The sequence below is a fragment of the Humulus lupulus genome, chromosome 6 (assembly GCF_963169125.1).
Source record: "Humulus lupulus chromosome 6, drHumLupu1.1, whole genome shotgun sequence".
Taxonomy (NCBI): domain Eukaryota; kingdom Viridiplantae; phylum Streptophyta; class Magnoliopsida; order Rosales; family Cannabaceae; genus Humulus; species Humulus lupulus.
Window position 1 is genome coordinate 29,928,701 of NC_084798.1, and position 16,812 is coordinate 29,945,512.

The 16,812-nt window shown below is 38.1% G+C and overlaps 2 protein-coding genes across 2 annotated transcripts; one reads left to right on the forward strand and one right to left on the reverse strand.

The window, feature by feature from the left end:
- The first annotated feature begins 337 nt into the window (after window positions 1–337).
- On the forward strand, window positions 338–1,920 carry LOC133781984 (protein EXORDIUM-like 2). Its single transcript, XM_062221107.1, has one exon. It carries the CDS (start codon window positions 433–435, stop codon window positions 1,360–1,362), a length of 930 nt encoding a protein of 309 aa, XP_062077091.1. The 5' UTR covers window positions 338–432; the 3' UTR covers window positions 1,363–1,920.
- A 2,084-nt stretch (window positions 1,921–4,004) lies between these two features.
- Window positions 4,005–14,860, reverse strand: LOC133781985 (phospho-2-dehydro-3-deoxyheptonate aldolase 2, chloroplastic-like). The gene is made up of 5 exons (XM_062221108.1): window positions 14,221–14,860; window positions 13,485–13,762; window positions 11,187–11,463; window positions 10,702–10,947; window positions 4,005–4,538 (listed from the first exon to the last, which is right to left on the reverse strand). The coding sequence occupies exons 1-5, from the start codon at window positions 14,728–14,730 to the stop codon at window positions 4,272–4,274; spliced, it is 1,578 nt and encodes a 525-aa protein (XP_062077092.1). The 5' UTR covers window positions 14,731–14,860; the 3' UTR covers window positions 4,005–4,271.
- Between the last annotated feature and the right edge of the window lie 1,952 nt (window positions 14,861–16,812).

The window sequence follows — 16,812 nt, forward strand, 5'->3', positions numbered from 1 at the left end:
GTCGAATCAGCTGATGTATTGGTCCTTCTTCAGACTCATCCATATCTCCCTCTGCCGTGAGTAAATGACTAGACTCGTCTTCCGCCAAAGCCTAAAGACTCGGAGAGAAACCAAAAAACAATTCTCTCTCTCTCTCTCTCTCTCTCTCCAGACCACCCACGTCACCAGTTTCATAGCCAAACACTACAGCCTGGCAAACCTCTTAAACCCCATACTCCCCAATTACCTATCTCCACGTGTCGTTCCTCGATAACGACACCTCTGCTTCTGTACAGCTGTGTGCCTCGTCTCTCACCCCTACCTCGACCGCTATATAAATAGCCACTTTCCCTCTCTTGTTCCATAAGCTTCTTCTTCTGAGCTAAAGAAATACAAAAAGCTTTCAAAAAAAGAAAAAAAATTCAAACTCAACGAACTGTTTCAGTGCTGAAAATGGGTTCTATTCACCGCTTTGCCATGCTCTTCTTTGTTCTTATAGTTCTCGTCGATCGTCCGACGGCTGAGGCTGCCGCAACTGGCCGGAAGCTTTCGGCTCTCGTCCAAGAACAGCCGCTTGTTCTCAAGTACCACAACGGTGCTCTTTTGAAGGGCAACATCACCGTTAATCTCATATGGTACGGTACTTTTACTCCTGTTCAACGCTCGATAATCGTTGATTTCATTCATTCGTTGAACTCCCCCCGTGCTACGCCGCCTTCGGTGGCGTCGTGGTGGAAGACGACGGAGATGTACAAGGGCGGGGCGTCTAATCTCGTTGTTGGGCAGCAAGTCATCCGCGACACGTATTCTCTCGGGAAAGTCCTCAAGACTTCTCATCTAATGGCCCTCGCCGGTGGAAAAGGTAACGATCTCAGAGCCATTAACGTGGTTCTAACGGCGAAAGACGTTGCCGTTGACGGATTCTGTATGAACCGATGCGGTACCCATGGTGCTAAACGGGCCTTGAAGGGAAAAGCTGGTCAGGCTTATATTTGGGTCGGAAACTCCGAGACCCAATGTCCCGGTCAATGCGCCTGGCCCTTTCACCAGCCCATGTACGGCCCACAGACTCCGCCTTTAGTGGCACCTAACGGTGACGTCGGAATCGACGGAATGGTCATTAACTTGGCTACTCTCTTGGCGGGAACCGTGACAAACCCGTTTAATAACGGCTACTTTCAGGGGCCAGCAACGGCGCCGTTAGAGGCTGTGTCCGCTTGTACCGGGGTATTCGGGTCCGGATCTTACCCGGGTTATCCAGGTAAGGTCCTGGTCGACAAGGCGAGTGGAGCGAGTTACAATGCTCACGGTGACAACGGCCGTAAGTATCTTTTACCGGCGATGTGGGACCCGAAGTCTTCAGCGTGCAAAACGCTCGTTTAATCGGTAAGAATCCAAAAACAAGAAGAAAAAAATCCGGAAATAGAACGCTTAGATTAGATTGCGGAATACGGCGTCGTTTATGGACACGTGGCTTTGGCTCTTTCCCTCAGTGGTGGGGAGGTATAATCCGGTGCAGGCTATTGTAGATACGGCGTTTTGTGGGCACATTTCGAAGTTTGTCGTTTTAGGTGACGTGTAAATTGTGTGCTAAAGAAAGGGGGTTTAATGATGTTATTATAATTATATATATATAAAAAAAAAAGTGAGTCGAGTGGAGAAAATTATTATGTATATCCGAAACTATAAATAATGATATTTAGTAATGAAGGAAAACGTTTTAAAGAAGTGAAAATAGTGGAGATATCATGAAAAGTTGTGTGTGGAAGGTAGTATTTGATGGTATTTTGTTTGCTTTTGGGTAAAAAATTAAAGGGGGATCATTAAAATGTAGGAAAGAGGAAAGTAATTCAGAGCCCAACAATATGTGTATATTAAATTGAATGATATTTTATTTTATGTTATCATATAATGAATGAATAAAGCCAAGTATATGTGAAAGGGTGCTAGTAAGTGTTTGTGGGGTTCATGATTTTAAGATAAACCATCGAGTTGTTGACGAGTTATATTCCATATTGGAAAATGAGATTAAAAGTGTCATTTAGTCAAATTTGGTTACAATTAATGGCTTCAACTTGACTATAATTAGGTTGGCCATGAAGTGTTTTATCATGACAAACTGACCATGTCAAAAAATACTTATTGTCATTGTTATACTTTTGGTTCAATGAATAATGTGTTTGGAAATATAAATATATGTATATCTGAATATGGACACATTTGTGTGCATTAAAAGACATAACACTACCATAACATGGTTCCATAAATATATACCATTATTATTCTTCTTACCAGAAAATATAAATATATTCTCCATATCATCGAGAAGGCAAATGGCTTAGTACTAAGCAGACAGTTGTCTCTATAAGATAAAGTAGCTCAATAGAATATGCATTGGCTTAGAATACAAGATTGTTTGGTATAAGGGTTCTAATCACTTTTACTATTTTAAAGCTCAGTCACCTCACTTATGCTTTTTTTTTTGGTGGGGGGTTTTGCTTGATTCATTTATTTTAACTAACATCTTTTGAACATTATAAATAGTATGACAAGGGATTCTATTATCATAATTGGCATGAACATTAATCCGTTCCTTAGTAAAGGGGGCTTAATAATGGATTCCATAGTATGTTGTGTGACCCAATAAACAATTTTTATCTCTCAATTAGCAATGGCAAAATAGAGACTATTGATTTATTAATATGTAATATAAATAAAAAGACTAATCCTACACACAAATTGTACATATTTTTTATAGACAATATTATGTATTTGATTTTAACAATAAATATTTTTAAGTAGGAACTACTTCATTTTTAATTGTGATTAAAATTAATTACATATTATTGTGTAAATAATATGTATAATTTAAGCGTGTTTCAATCATTACTCAAATAAAAATGCTTAAGATAATGTAAGAATTTTTATCATGGGTGATGTAACTATAGTTTATTGTAATTCTAACAGTTAACCATGTAATAAATTGAATTCAATAATTTTTAGCTCGTAATAAAAATTTAAGCTAGATGTCTAGTGCTCGTAAATAATTATGTATATTCACTAGATCTATAGTAATTTCTTTTTACGTGGTGGTTATATACTAGATTTTATCTATTTTTTAAAAGGTTGTGTTTGACTTTTAAGTATTGGAAAAAATGAAGATGAAACTTTGTAGTTAAAAATTAAAATATGAGATTAAAAAATATATCTTGATTTCATTCAATTAAGATAAAAAAATTTGTAAACTTTATAGTATATAAAACGAATCGAGATTGATCCATTAATAAGTGGTTCTCAAACAAGTGGCTTTCAAATCAAGTGGGAGCGGGTCAAGATAAACCCACCTTGTTTACATTTTGGCCAATCAATTGTGTTAGATATAAGAAAAGCAATTAAATCATAGATTTATATTAAACGTAATAATTCACAAAAGTATCTTTAGTTGCTTTATGAGCATCATGTTTAATTATAGATCAAGTCCCTCCATAAACTAATCATTGTGCGTGACTATTCAATATAATCCATTATATTTTAGCTATCAATCCAATTATTGGTCGATTTTTTTTTTTCCTTTAAAAAATACTAATCAATTCAAATTTTACATGTAATGACTGATTTTTAAAACTGGTCAAGAGCCTAGTTTGGAATTCCATGATAATGCTTGAGCAAAAGTGTGCTTATAGTGTTGAGGCGATAAATCCTTATATAGTAGAACAAAAATCAAGGAAGTGTTCACCTTTTTCCCATCTACCCATTTTGAAGAATCCTCTCCACCATTGTATAATTCATGTTTTTGTTACTTATCATTTCCCTTAAAAACCTTTCCTACATTCTTTTATTACAAATTAGAACATGCCCTGGGATTAATAAGCCCCCCAAATACCCATTACAAATACAAAATATTAAAAAATTACCCAAGGCTTCTACAAAGGTTACAATGAATATTTTAAAGCACACAAACAAAATCTCTACGAAAATTGGATAATTTTCACAAGTGAAGAAGAAAACAAAGAGGGAAAAAGGGGTTATAGAACTAGGCTCTCTTTCATAATATTGTAGAAATAGTCCAGATCTTATTATGCATATAGATATAGCAGCGAAGACATACTGAAATTCCTTCAACTATCTTGCAGTTTTAACTGGCTTAAAGTTTATTCCAATTTCTCATGCGGTGAAACCTTTTTCACAGACACTCATGGTTGGATTAACTCTATAAGGATCCACATAACTCAAAGTACAATATAAAAGTTACCAACTTTAAAATAAATCAACAAACTTAAAACGGTAACATCTTACAATCCAGTTGAGGCCAGAGGGTTCCCTAATCCGAGCCTTCTCTTTCGCAGCCGCTCTGCGATATTGAAGGCGAGCTCCAGCGACTGGGAGGCATTGAGCCTTGGGTCACAATGGGTGTGGTAGCGTGAGCCTAGATCATTATAGGTTATAGTTCTTGAGCCTCCAACACACTCCGTCACATTTTGCCCAGTCATCTCCAGATGAACACCACCAGGGTAGCTTCCTTCTTGATCATGCACATCGAAGAAGGCTCTCACCTCATTCTATTGTAAAATAGCAACAAAGATTACTCCAAAATATGTTGTAGTAAAAACATGTAAAAAAATGAAATTTTTATTGTAAAAGTAATAACATTTAAGAAATAATGAACTCAATTTTTAGAGTTGTAGCTTAAATTTTCATTGCAATGTGGTACATGGAGGGGAAAAATTCGCATTTATTCTCCTCCAAAACATAGAACTCGCATGAATACAAATGAATGGAAGAATATAGGATACAACGACCAGGGAAAGCCAAAGAATCATACTACTAATATGAAGTCACTTCTCAAAAAATTTGGTGATTAAAAGATAAAATTGATGTCCCACTAAGTTCCATGGTAAATTGTAAGTGGAAGACATTTCTAAAGATTGATGTATTAGTACATCAAGATTGTCTCATCTTCAGTCAATCGATCATTATGAAAATTTGATATTGATTAAGGCTTAAAAAGAACACCTTCAAGAAAGTGAGATGAAATGAGGAAGCCATAAAAATTCCAATGGTAGAAAGATGATAGGAATTTCCTATCTGTGATGTCCCAAAACAGCCAACAAACAGAACAGAATAACAGAAAAGAAATAATGCAGAGAAAAATTGAATGAAAACCAGCTTGCATTAATACCCAGGTAGTTCGAGAGCCTGGCCTCTCCCAAACAACAGAAACTACAACTCAATTCCAGCCTGAAAAACATATAATTCTGGTCTATCCTTATTTATAGTAAGGTCTACACCCTATTCCCGTGTACCCCACTTACACCCAAAAACTCCTCATATAACTACCTCACATAATGTTTCTTTCCTCTTGATCAGCCCTTACCCCGAGCCCATTTCTACCCTTACCCGTCCTATTGTATACAAAAGTGATGGGAGGTCTATCAATACCGCCGGCCACCAGTTTCACCTTGTCCTCAAGGTGAAAATCGGGGAACTGTTCTTGAATCACAGTGAAGTCTTCCCAAGTTGCATCACATTCTGGTATGTTCATCCACTTGATCAAGGCCTGGGGTGCTTCTTTCTGAGTTCCTGGCCTAAACTCCAGCACACTCTCTGGCTGCAAAATCCATTCTAACTCCGCTGTGAGCTCGGGAGGGAGCTTAGTTGGTTGCTGGTTTGGTCCCAGCGCTGTCCTCAGCAATGAAACATGGAAAACCGGGTGTATTGTAGCATCAGGAGGAAGCTGGAGACGACAGGCAGCAGCACCAATGCGCTCTAAAATCTGAAAAGGGCCAAAGTACCTCGGTGACAGCTTCTCATTAACACGTTTGGCTACCGTCCGTTGCCTGTAGGGTCGCAGCTTAACATAAACAAAATTCCCCACCTCAAAATTAACCTCTCTTCTCTTCTTATCAGCTTGAGACTTCATTTTCTACTGGGCCCTATGGAGATTCTGTTTTAAAAGTTCCAGCACATTGTCTCTGTCAGTTAACACCTGTTCCACAGCGGAGACTTTGGTGCTGGCTGGTTCAAAACGGATCAATGGCGGGGGGTCACGATGATAAAGGGCTTTGAACGGTGTCATTCCAGCAGCTGAATGAAAGGAAGTATTGTACCAATACTCTGCCCAAGATAACCACCTAGCCCAATGACTCGGTTTTGAGCTAATAAAGCAACGTAGATATGTTTCTAGGCAGCGATTAACCACCTCCGTTTGTCCATCGGATTGGGGGTGGTAAGCTGTACTTTTCTTTAAACTTGTTCCCTGCAACCTAAATAACTCCTTCCAAAACAAACTGAGGAACACCTTGTCACGATTGGAAACAATGGAACGTGGAACCCCATGAAGCTTGACAACTTCACTCACAAAACAGGCAGCGACGGTAGTGGCTGTAAATGGATGGCGTAGGGGAATAAAGTGCGCATATTTGCTCAAACGGTCCACCACAACAAAGATGGAGTCAAACCCATTTGATTTCGGCAGCCCTTCAATGAAATCCATGGAGATATCATCCCAAACTTGGTCTGGAATGGGCAATGGCTGAAGCAAACCAGCTGGAGATTGAGCGAGATACTTACTTTGCTGGCAAGTGGCACATTCCGCAACAAACTTTTGAACGTCCCTCCGCATTCCCTGCCAATATAAATCAGTTGCAACTCGCTGAAAAGTTTTAAACACCCCCGAATGTCCCCCCACGGCGCTGCTGTGATACTCCTGTAACAATAATGGGATGAAAGGGGAGGATGCTGGAATGACTAAACGCCCCTTAAATTTCAGACAGCCTTGTACCAGCGAATACCCAGCCACTTGCTGCCCCTCTTGCAACTCCTTCGTTATCTTAGAAAGAAAAGGATCTGACGCTGTGTGAGCCTTTAAATCCGGGATGGACACAACATTAGGAACTGAAATGGCTGAAAAAACAGCCTCACAAGGTAGGCGCGATAACGCATCAGCCGCTTTATTTTCTAACCCCGGTCTATATTGAATATCAAAGTCATATCCCAGCAATTTTGTAAGCCACTTTTGGTGCTCAAGAGCCACCAATCTTTGTTCCAACAAATATTTTAAACTGCGTTGATCTGTCCTCACCAAAAACTTGCGCCCCAACAAATAAGGTCTCCACTTTTGGACCGCCAACACGATTGCCATGAGTTCCCTCTCATAAATAGACTTCATACGAGCTCGCGGTGACAAACTTTGACTGAAATAGGCCACGGGGCGCCCGTTTTGCATCAAAACAGCCCCTAACCCAGCTCCCGACGCATCCGCTTCCAACACAAAAGGGGCTGAAAAATTGGGTAATGCCAAGACCGGTACCGAACACATAGCCTTCTTCAAGTGAATGAAGGTTGAATCGGCCTCTTGAGTCCACCCATAAGAGTCTTTTCGGAGCTGATCCGTTAGTGGCTTAGCGATGCTTCCATAACCTTTGACAAATTTGCGGTAATACCCGGTAAGTCCCAAGAAACCCCTCAACTCCTTTATAGACTTGGGAGTCGGCCAAGCCTCCATTGCAGCCACTTTATTAGGGTCGGCAGCCACTCCTTCTGCTGAAATCACATGACCCAAATATTCCACTTGTACTTGAGCGAACATACACTTCTTGCGATTTGCAAACAACTTGTGGCGGTGAAGACGATCCATAACCAAAGTCAAGTGATGTACATGGTCCTCCAAAGACGGGCTGTATATCAATATATCATCAAAAAAAACTAACACAAATTTGCGCAAAAAATCGCGAAAAACTTCATTCATAAGGGCTTGAAATGTGGCTGGAGCGTTTGTGAGACCAAACGGCATGACCAAGAATTCGTAGTGCCCGTCATGTGTGCGAAAAGCTGTCTTCTCAATATCCCTTGCCTTGACCCGAATTTGATGGTATCCCGACTTCAAGTCCAACTTCGAAAAGATTTGTGCTCCATGAAGCTCATCCAATAACTCATCTATGACTGGAATTGGAAACTTATCAGCTACCGTTTCACGGTTGAGAGCCCTGTAATCCACGCAAAATCGCCAACTGCCGTCTTTCTTTTTAACAAGCAAAACCGGGCTGGAAAAAGGACTTGTACTAGGCTGTATAATACCGGCTTGGAGCATTTCAGCTACTAATCGCTCGATCTCATCCTTTTGAACCTGAGCATAACGGTAAAGCCTAACGGAGATGGGACCCGTGCCTTCTTTGAGAAGAATTGCATGTTCATGAGCCCTTAAGGGCGGGAGACCCACTGGCATTTCAAAAACTGACTGAAACTCTTGTAAAACGGCTGTCACAGCTGACGGCAGGGGCTGATTTGCAGTGGTTGGTGTGGCTGTTAGCTCCCCAAACTGAACCCAATAACCTTGCGCTTCCCGTTCGACTGATAGTATCATTGCTTTCAATGAAATAGGAGATTTACAAAGACTAGGGTCGCCTTGTAACGTAACCCACGAACCCGCCATCTCAAACTTCATGACCATGGTCCTCCAATTAACCTGCATATTTCCAAGTGTTTCCAGCCACTTAATACCAAGTATCACGTCCGCCCCGCCAAGTTCCAACGGCAAAAAATCAGTGACCACACGTAATGCTCCGAGATCAAGCTCCACTTGGGCACAAATACCTTCCGTTCGGACCTTGCCGCCGGTTCCCAATAGAACCCCGTAACACGTAGTGGCTGTAATCGGTATTCCCACTGCAGAAACAATCGTTGTTGAAATAAAATTGTGAGTTGCCCCACTGTCAATCAAAACTGTGACTGGTTTGTGCCCAATATGCCCAGCTAGTTTCATGGTGTGAGTGGACGAAATGCCCACCAGAGAGTTCAAAGAAAGGGTGGCCAGCGTCTCCTCGGCACCGCACAGTTCACCGGATTCTGGGGATGGTGGTGGCGATTCCTCCAGCTGCACAAACTCTTCTTCATCCGCGAGCAGTAACACTTGGAGGAGCTTCTGCTCACATTCATGGCCGCGGTGGAATTTTTTATCACAACGAAAGCAAACGCCACGCGCACGTTTATCCTGGTACTCTGCTTCTGTTAGCCGACGGAATGAAGTTTTCGACGCTGGAGGTACGCTGCTGCTGGTCTGCGCTGATGCCGGAGAAGAAAGAGCTGTCGGGGAGGTCAGAGGTGGCTTGGCGAGGAAGGGCGGCTGAGTGGTTCTGGGTAAGGTAAGTGGGCTGAGGGTTTGTTTAGTGAACCCAGATCTAATGGGCTGGCCCGTCTGAAGCAATTGGTGGCCTTCTTCTATCCGTTGGGCCGTATCCATGATATTGGATAGGCCCACGGGCTGGAGGATATGAAGGGCTGCTTTGATGCTCTCTTTGAGCCCACGGACAAAGCTGCCTTCCAACACATGGTCGGGCACATCAGGGACCCGAGAAGCCAGCATTTCCCAGCGAAGACGGTAATCACGCACAGTGGACGTCTGGGTCACAGACAGTAGCTCCTCCGACACCGAACCCACCGGCGACGCCCGGAATCGCAGCAAAATTTGCTGTTTCAGACTAGCCCACGAAGTAATCGGTCGCCGCTGATTTTCCCACTGAAACCACGTGAGTGCATCACCATCCAATCCGATAATCGCCGTTTCCAGCATCTGCGGTTCCGTAAGATGCATCAGCAAGAAGTAGCGTTCTGTTTTATAAACCCAGCCGTCTGGATTTTCTCCTGAAAATAGAGGCAGCTCCATTCGAGGTGGGCGAAAATCCTGGCCAAAATTCTGGGCAACTCCCCACGGTTCCGAGGACTGCTGCTGCTGTTCGTGGTGGCCGCTGGATTGCTCTCCGATGATAGGCGGTGCTGGAGAAAAAGCTTGTGCCCGAGGTTGTGGAGATCGCACCCCCGACCGATGCTCCTCCTCCAAAACTGGCTTCTGACAGTCGGCCTCTCCAGCTGAAGATCCACTACCCGTCTTCCCCGAAGCTTGAAGCAACTGGGCCAAATGAACCACCAGAAGGTCCATCTTCTTCTCCATCGCAGGTAACCTTAACACTTCAGACTTCATCGTCTCCAATTCTCTGGGAAAGTGCTGAAATTCCACTCTCAACTCTTCCAATTCCTTCCGAAATTCAGACTGCATCAGCTCCATCTTCTCCTCAAGCACCTCACTCTGCAGGTCTTTCTTCGGCCCCATAGAAATCGTTGTCTCTGATACCAATTTGATAGGAATTTCCTATCTGTGATGTCCCAAAACAGCCAACAAACAGAACAGAATAACAGAAAAGAAATAATGCAGAGAAAAATTGAATGAAAACCAGCTTGCATTAATACCCAGGTAGTTCGAGAGCCTGGCCTCTCCCAAACAACGGAAACTACAACTCAATTCCAGCCTGAAAAACATATAATTCTGGTCTATCCTTATTTATAGTAAGGTCTACACCCTATTCCCGTGTACCCCACTTACACCCAAAAACTCCTCATATAACTACCTCACATAATGTTTCTTTCCTCTTGATCAGCCCTTACCCCGAGCCCATTTCTACCCTTACCCCTCCTATTGTATACAAAAGTGATGGGAGGTCTATCAAAAGATTTCTACTTCTAACACAAAGACAGTGTATTCTTTTTTCTTATTTTTGCACGTGTTTTGTTCTTTAAACAAATATATCTCAAGTTCATTGTGGAGCTGTGATTCGTAACCTGACTTTGAGCACTCAAGACCCTAGGACATAGCAAAATTTTAAAAGATGTAGAATCAAAGCAAATATAAAGAAATAGAATCGTGACCGTTAATTTGTTCATAATACATACCCTGATTGCATCAAAAGATCGAGTTTTGAGTCCACAAGGTGCTTTGATGGTGTTCCCATGCATGGGATCACTGACCCAAGTGACAATCTGACCAGCTCTACGAACAGCCCTGATAAGATGAGGAAGCTTTACTCTCAAATTTTCAGCTCCCATTCTCACAATCACTGTTATTCTTCCTGGCTTGTTATTGGGGTTTAAAATGTCCACAAGCTTAACAAGTTCATTTGGATCCATCTTATCACTCACCTGCAATCACATTCATGTTTATTACAAAGCTTTAACCTCATACAAATACAAAGCACACTTGTGTGCAAGTACAAATAGCAGCAAAAGTAATTTGCATCCAATTATCGTAACAAGTTTTATAGTAATAAAAAAAGTTCAAAGCGATGCATTAATTAATAAAGAAAAACTATAATAAAAATAGTTTCCTGTTTCTTGCAGCTTAAAAAAAAATCTTGTTAAAGTGTAAGACATTCATATACCTTGACCCCGAGGGGATTAGCAACTCCCCTCAAAAATTCAACATGTGCGCCATCTAGTTGGCGGGTCCGTTCTCCAACCCAAACCATGTGAGCAGAGCAGTCATAGTAAAGCCCAGAAGTAGAATCTTCCCTAGTAAGTGCTTGCTCGTAAGGCAGAAGCAAGCACTCATGAGACGTCCAGAATTCAGTTGTGGTCATAATTGGGTGGTCAAGAGTAAGTCCAGCAGCTGCCATGAACCCAAGGGCCTCATCAACCCGATGAGCCAGTTCACGGTATCTGTCGAGGCACATCAAAAGTATTATTAACCCTCAAATGACCCATAAACTAGAATTAAAATTTAACTTGTTTAGTACCACAGCTAGCACAAGCCAAATATCGATGAAGATACACCCCATCTTGACAACAACCCTATTGAACCCTTTATGAAAAATCACTACTTCATGTGTGTGTGTGTGGAGGGGGGCACTGGAAAATGGCCTTTGTTTAATTTTTCTTTTTTATCATAATAATCTTCAGATCTAATCATCTTAGGGGAATTATCACAAGCCAATTACCAAGTCAGAGAAACATCAGCTCTTCTTAATAAGCAAAGACATGTTTAATAGTAAGTACACCAACAAACATGAATGCAGGTAAAAAACAGAAGATGCAAATCGGTAAAGTTGATAAAATTACAAATTTTAATTACAAGTAATAGAAAAACAAATTGCTATGATCCAAGAACAACTCCAAAGGTACTGATTATATTCCTTTTTTTTATATATATAATTTAATAAAATAGCTAAAATATCACTTATTTCTTATTTTTAGAGCATCTCCATAGCTCCTTATTTTTTCTTTTATAACTAAGATAGCTAGTAATTTTTACCCGCTCAAATCACACTCCCTATTTTTTTTGTTTTTAAAAAACATATATTATATTAATATTACTGTTGAATTTTTTAATTATTGATTTTATCCAATAAACTTTACATTTTACTTTATGTCAGGATTTTAACAAATAACAATAAAATAAGGTTTAACTAGCGCTAAAGTCTGAGATTTGAGAAAGTAAGAATTAAAATCGTTAGAATATAGGTAGTCTGTTGAAGAAATAGAAAACAAATCATCCTTTCAGCTATTTCACAACAAAAATAAAATACTACTAGTCCCCTTGCAGTTGCTCTTATCAATCCAACAAACTAGCTATTTTATCTTTTGACTTTTTTCACTATTCAAATGTAGCTAGCCACCATTTATATATATCATTTTATTACCAACCTTACATAGAGCAAAAAATATAAGTAACTGGATAAAAGGGGAAAAAAATCCCTAATTAGAGAGTATGGTTGGAGTGAGTCACACAAAAGTAACTTGCTATTTAAGCTAAAACCTTATAGAGATCCTTTGGAGATGCAGTAAGAAATGTAAACTCTATGTGCCACATATCAGCTAATGCATTGAAGCAATAAATTACGCTCAATCATCGTCACTAAAACTCTATTGCGGTATGGGATCAATCATGGGAATCTTGATGAAAATCAGTAATCAACCAACAGAAATTCTACTCATGATATAAACTTCAATGCAATATGATTCCACACGAGAAAGTGAATTCAGCATGCTAGTCCACAGCTTTTATTAATCATTGTTTAGAAAAGTAAAGAAAAGGAGCGTGCGGTTGTTTAATAGAGAGGAGAATTGAAGGTGGTGTAATATTATAAATATATATTTTTAATAAGAAGGTTATAAAATAATTAAATGAAGAGCTAAAAACTGAGATTAAACAAACTCTTCCATCAGAATTGGAATTCGAGCAAAATATGGTAAGCGGTTGTAATTTTTTTAATTTAAAAAAAAACTAAGTTGAAATATAAATACAATTCCTTCATTAGGATATCTTACTCAAACTATCTAGGCCAAGCAAATGGTAATTGCGTAAGAGAATGAAAGCAGTACCAATAATTCAGCATCCTAATGAAAGGAGACTATTTTGATTCTTTGATAATAAAGTATAAAAAAGGAAGATGAAGGATGATAGAGCAGAATGATTGAAGTAAAGAAAGTACAATATTAAGTAGAGAGGAGAATAGGAATTGAAAGGAGCTAAAACTAAAATTCATAAATTCTTCAACCAATCGGGAAAGATTGAAACACAGGAAAAATATATTTTAGTTTCTTAAACCCATTTTTCATTTTAGTCCAGTTTTTGTTAAAAACTGCTACAATTTTCTCTGTTCCTAATTCCTTTAATCCTACTAATTATGACAAATAAACATTCAAAACTTTATGTAAGAAGAAAGAACAATAAACATTACCTATCCCCCTGCTCACTGTGATCAGTGAAATCTAGATTCCAGTGGTTCACTCTCTGCATAGCCGCATAACCTCCAGTAGCAAACGCCCTCAAAAGATTTAAAGTTGCAGCAGATTGCGTATAGGCTCTAATCATTCGATCAGGGTCAGGAATTCTCGATTTTTCATCAAATGCATCACCATTCACATTGTCACCTCTATAGCTAGGAAGCTTCACTCCATCCCTATCCTCAAATGAATCTGATCTAGGCTTGGCAAACTGACCCGCCATTCTTCCAACCTGCATAATCCCATCAACATATGCACTTCAGAAAAATGAATCAATAAAAAAAATGAAACTCGTAACATAACGATCATTCCAGGTTGGGCAGGCCTCTTTAGTTTACTACCAATCTCAATAACCATACCAAGCAAAATTTCATCTTTAATAGCCACATAATCCCTTAATCCTAAATCCCAATCTTTTACCAACTATGATTTAAAGGAATGAATTTTACTCACTACATGTAAATTCACCTACTTCTAAACTAATGCTATGTAATTTGTTCAAAAAACATTTTGACAACGATTACAATTTACAAATATTCTAACTCCATTCCAAATATCACCAAGCCCACAATTCCTAAAGATAAAGAGGTCATCGGTTGGCATGCAAACAATTATAAGAATGTGTGTGTGTGTATGCATATAAAAATGAATTAGACATAACAGTAATAAAAAAAAAGGAAAATTGAAGACCTTGACAATGGGCATTTGGCCTCCGAACATAAGCACAACGCTCATCTGAAGCAGAACCCTGAAAGTGTCCCGAATGTTATTGGCGTTGAATTCCTTGAAGCTCTCGGCACAATCCCCACCCTGAAGCAGAAACGCCTTCCCCATGGCAGCCTGGCCAAGCTTCTCCTCTAGGCTCCTCGCCTCGCCAGCGAAGACAATCGGCGGGAAAGACTCTAGGGTTTTGAGGACCGAATCGAGCTCGAGCTGATCCGGGTACTCAGGCAACTGGATAGCCTTCTTGTTCTTCCAGCCGTCGATAGTCCATAATTTGGAGGGATTCGAAGCCGTCTGAGACGTCGATTTGGCTGGCTTCGAAGGGTCGGCGGCGTGGACAGCGGAGATGGGTTTTCGGCGATTGGGGAGGTGAGGAAGATGAGAATGGAGATTGAAATTGGAACTTGGGGAGAGTGGTTTGGGAGTTTGAGGGTTGAGAAGGGATTTCGTGATGGGACTCGTCGAAGCCAAAGCCATTGGAGGTCGAGAGAAGAAGAAGCCGAGCCAACTCTGTACAGAGTCAGGGATAGGGATAACTCGGCAGAAGAGGAAGAAGAAATGAGATTTTTATTTTATTACATATTAATGATTATCAGATTTTTTTTGGCAGAGAAGAAGGAACAGTGTGGTGGATAGTTCATGGTAGTACTGATTAGATTAACCATTGGGGTCCACACACGTCAGCATACTCGTTACAATTACGTATAAGTCCTTTGACTTTCCATTATTTAATAAGGAGGTTATTATAATATTAAGTGCTTTGTCTCCTATCAAGAAAGAAAAGTTTACACGTGCGTATCTATTAAAAAAATAGTATTTAAGAGGATATTTTTGGAAATGATTTTAGATTTTGAAAACATAAAATAAGATAAGTGATCCATCAAAATAAGTGATTAGTTGATTATTTTTTAAAACACAATCCAAATACCTATTCAAATTTTATGATTTAAAAAAGAACGAAAAATTCACTTTTTTTCTCTCTTTCTTGAAATTTTATCTAAAAACAAATTCCTCTTTTTTCTCCATTTTCTTCTACCACCCCCAATCATTCATCGCAGTCCACACCCACGCCATCACATTCGCTGTCTTCCTCCGTCAGTCACTTGTGCTCTTTTTCTCCTTCGTTGCTTCATCACATGTCTGTGGTGAGCTCTCTTTTTCTCCGTTGATTTTGAAAGAATACAATAAATGGTTGTTAAATGTATGTATATCTATTCTATATAATAAATGTGTAGATAAATAAAATTTTTAGTTTTTACGTTTTTTTTATTTTTTTAATTTTAATTTTAACATAATATTTTTATATTTAACAGAATATTATTATATTTAACGGTAGTTTGTAAATACTTCAACTTAAATAAAATAAAATAAATAATTAAAAAAATTAAAATATGATATTTTTGAGATATTTTATAATAATAATTATTTAAAAATAATAAATAATTAAATTAATTAAAATATGATATTTTTCAGATATTTTATAATGATAATTATTTTAAAATAATAAATAAGTAAACAAATTAAAATATAATATATTTTAGATATTTTAATAATTATTATTTAAAAATAATAAAATCATACGTTTTATAACTTAAATAAAATTTAATTAAACTGAAACTCACTTATTACAAAAATATCATATTAAACATATAAATAATTTAGTGTGAAGTAGCAACAAATTGCTTTTTTTTTAAACTAAGAATAAACTTAAATTTAAAATCTACATATAATATTTAATATAACATTAAACATATAATATATAATCTCTTGTTACCACTGTGAAATTCAAAAACCACAACAAACATAAACTTAAACAAAAATAAATAAATTATTTAATTAAAATAAGATATTTATTTCAAAATTTATGACATTAATATAAATTTAATAAAAATAATTAATAAATTTTATAAATAAAACTAACAGAACGTGCATATTGCACGTTGTTTGTATCTAGTAATCTTAAAAATTAGTGAATATTGTCTCATTTGAACCTTAAAATGTGATTTTTTTTCCCTTTTAATTTCATTTTTTCCCTTTTAATTTCATTTTGAAGCATAAATACATACAAAAATTCTTCCAAAAAAAAAACTTTGGTAATGACTTCACTTCATTTTAGCTCCTATTGGTGCAAGTGTTTTCTTTTAAGAATTTAATAAATTTAAAGGAATTTACTCATTTGGTACCTATGTTTTTACAAAGTATCATTTTGGTACCATCTGTTTTTAATAATGCTCATATGGTACCCTGTATTTTAAAATTATACATATTTGATATCCTAGGATCAGATTTGATAGATAAAATTTTATCAATATGATCAAACTGTCATCAGTTATATGTAATTAAGTAATTAAATTTAAATTTATAATTTATATAATTGACAGCAGTTTGATTAAATTGGTAAAATTTTATTAATTAAATTTGAGTTTAGGGTACCAAATATGTACGATTTTAAAATACAGGGTACCATATGAGCATTATTGAAAATAGAGAGTACCAAAATGATACTTTGCAAAAACACAGAGTACCAAATTGTTACCTATCTAAATTTAATTAGTTAAA

Bases quoted from the DNA above. Each gene is read 5' to 3' on its own strand.
- LOC133781984 (XM_062221107.1), top strand. From the start codon at position 433: ATGGGTTCTATTCACCGCTTTGCCATGCTCTTCTTTGTTCTTATAGTT.
- LOC133781985 (XM_062221108.1), bottom strand. From the start codon at position 14,730: ATGGCTTTGGCTTCGACGAGTCCCATCACGAAATCCCTTCTCAACCCT. The intron at 10,948-11,186 runs GTATATGAATGT...ATGTGATTGCAG, and splicing joins CTAATCCCCTCGGGGTCAAG to GTGAGTGATAAGATGGATCC. The intron at 4,539-10,701 runs GTATGTATTATG...ATTTTACAATAG, and splicing joins GATCTTTTGATGCAATCAGG to AATGAGGTGAGAGCCTTCTT.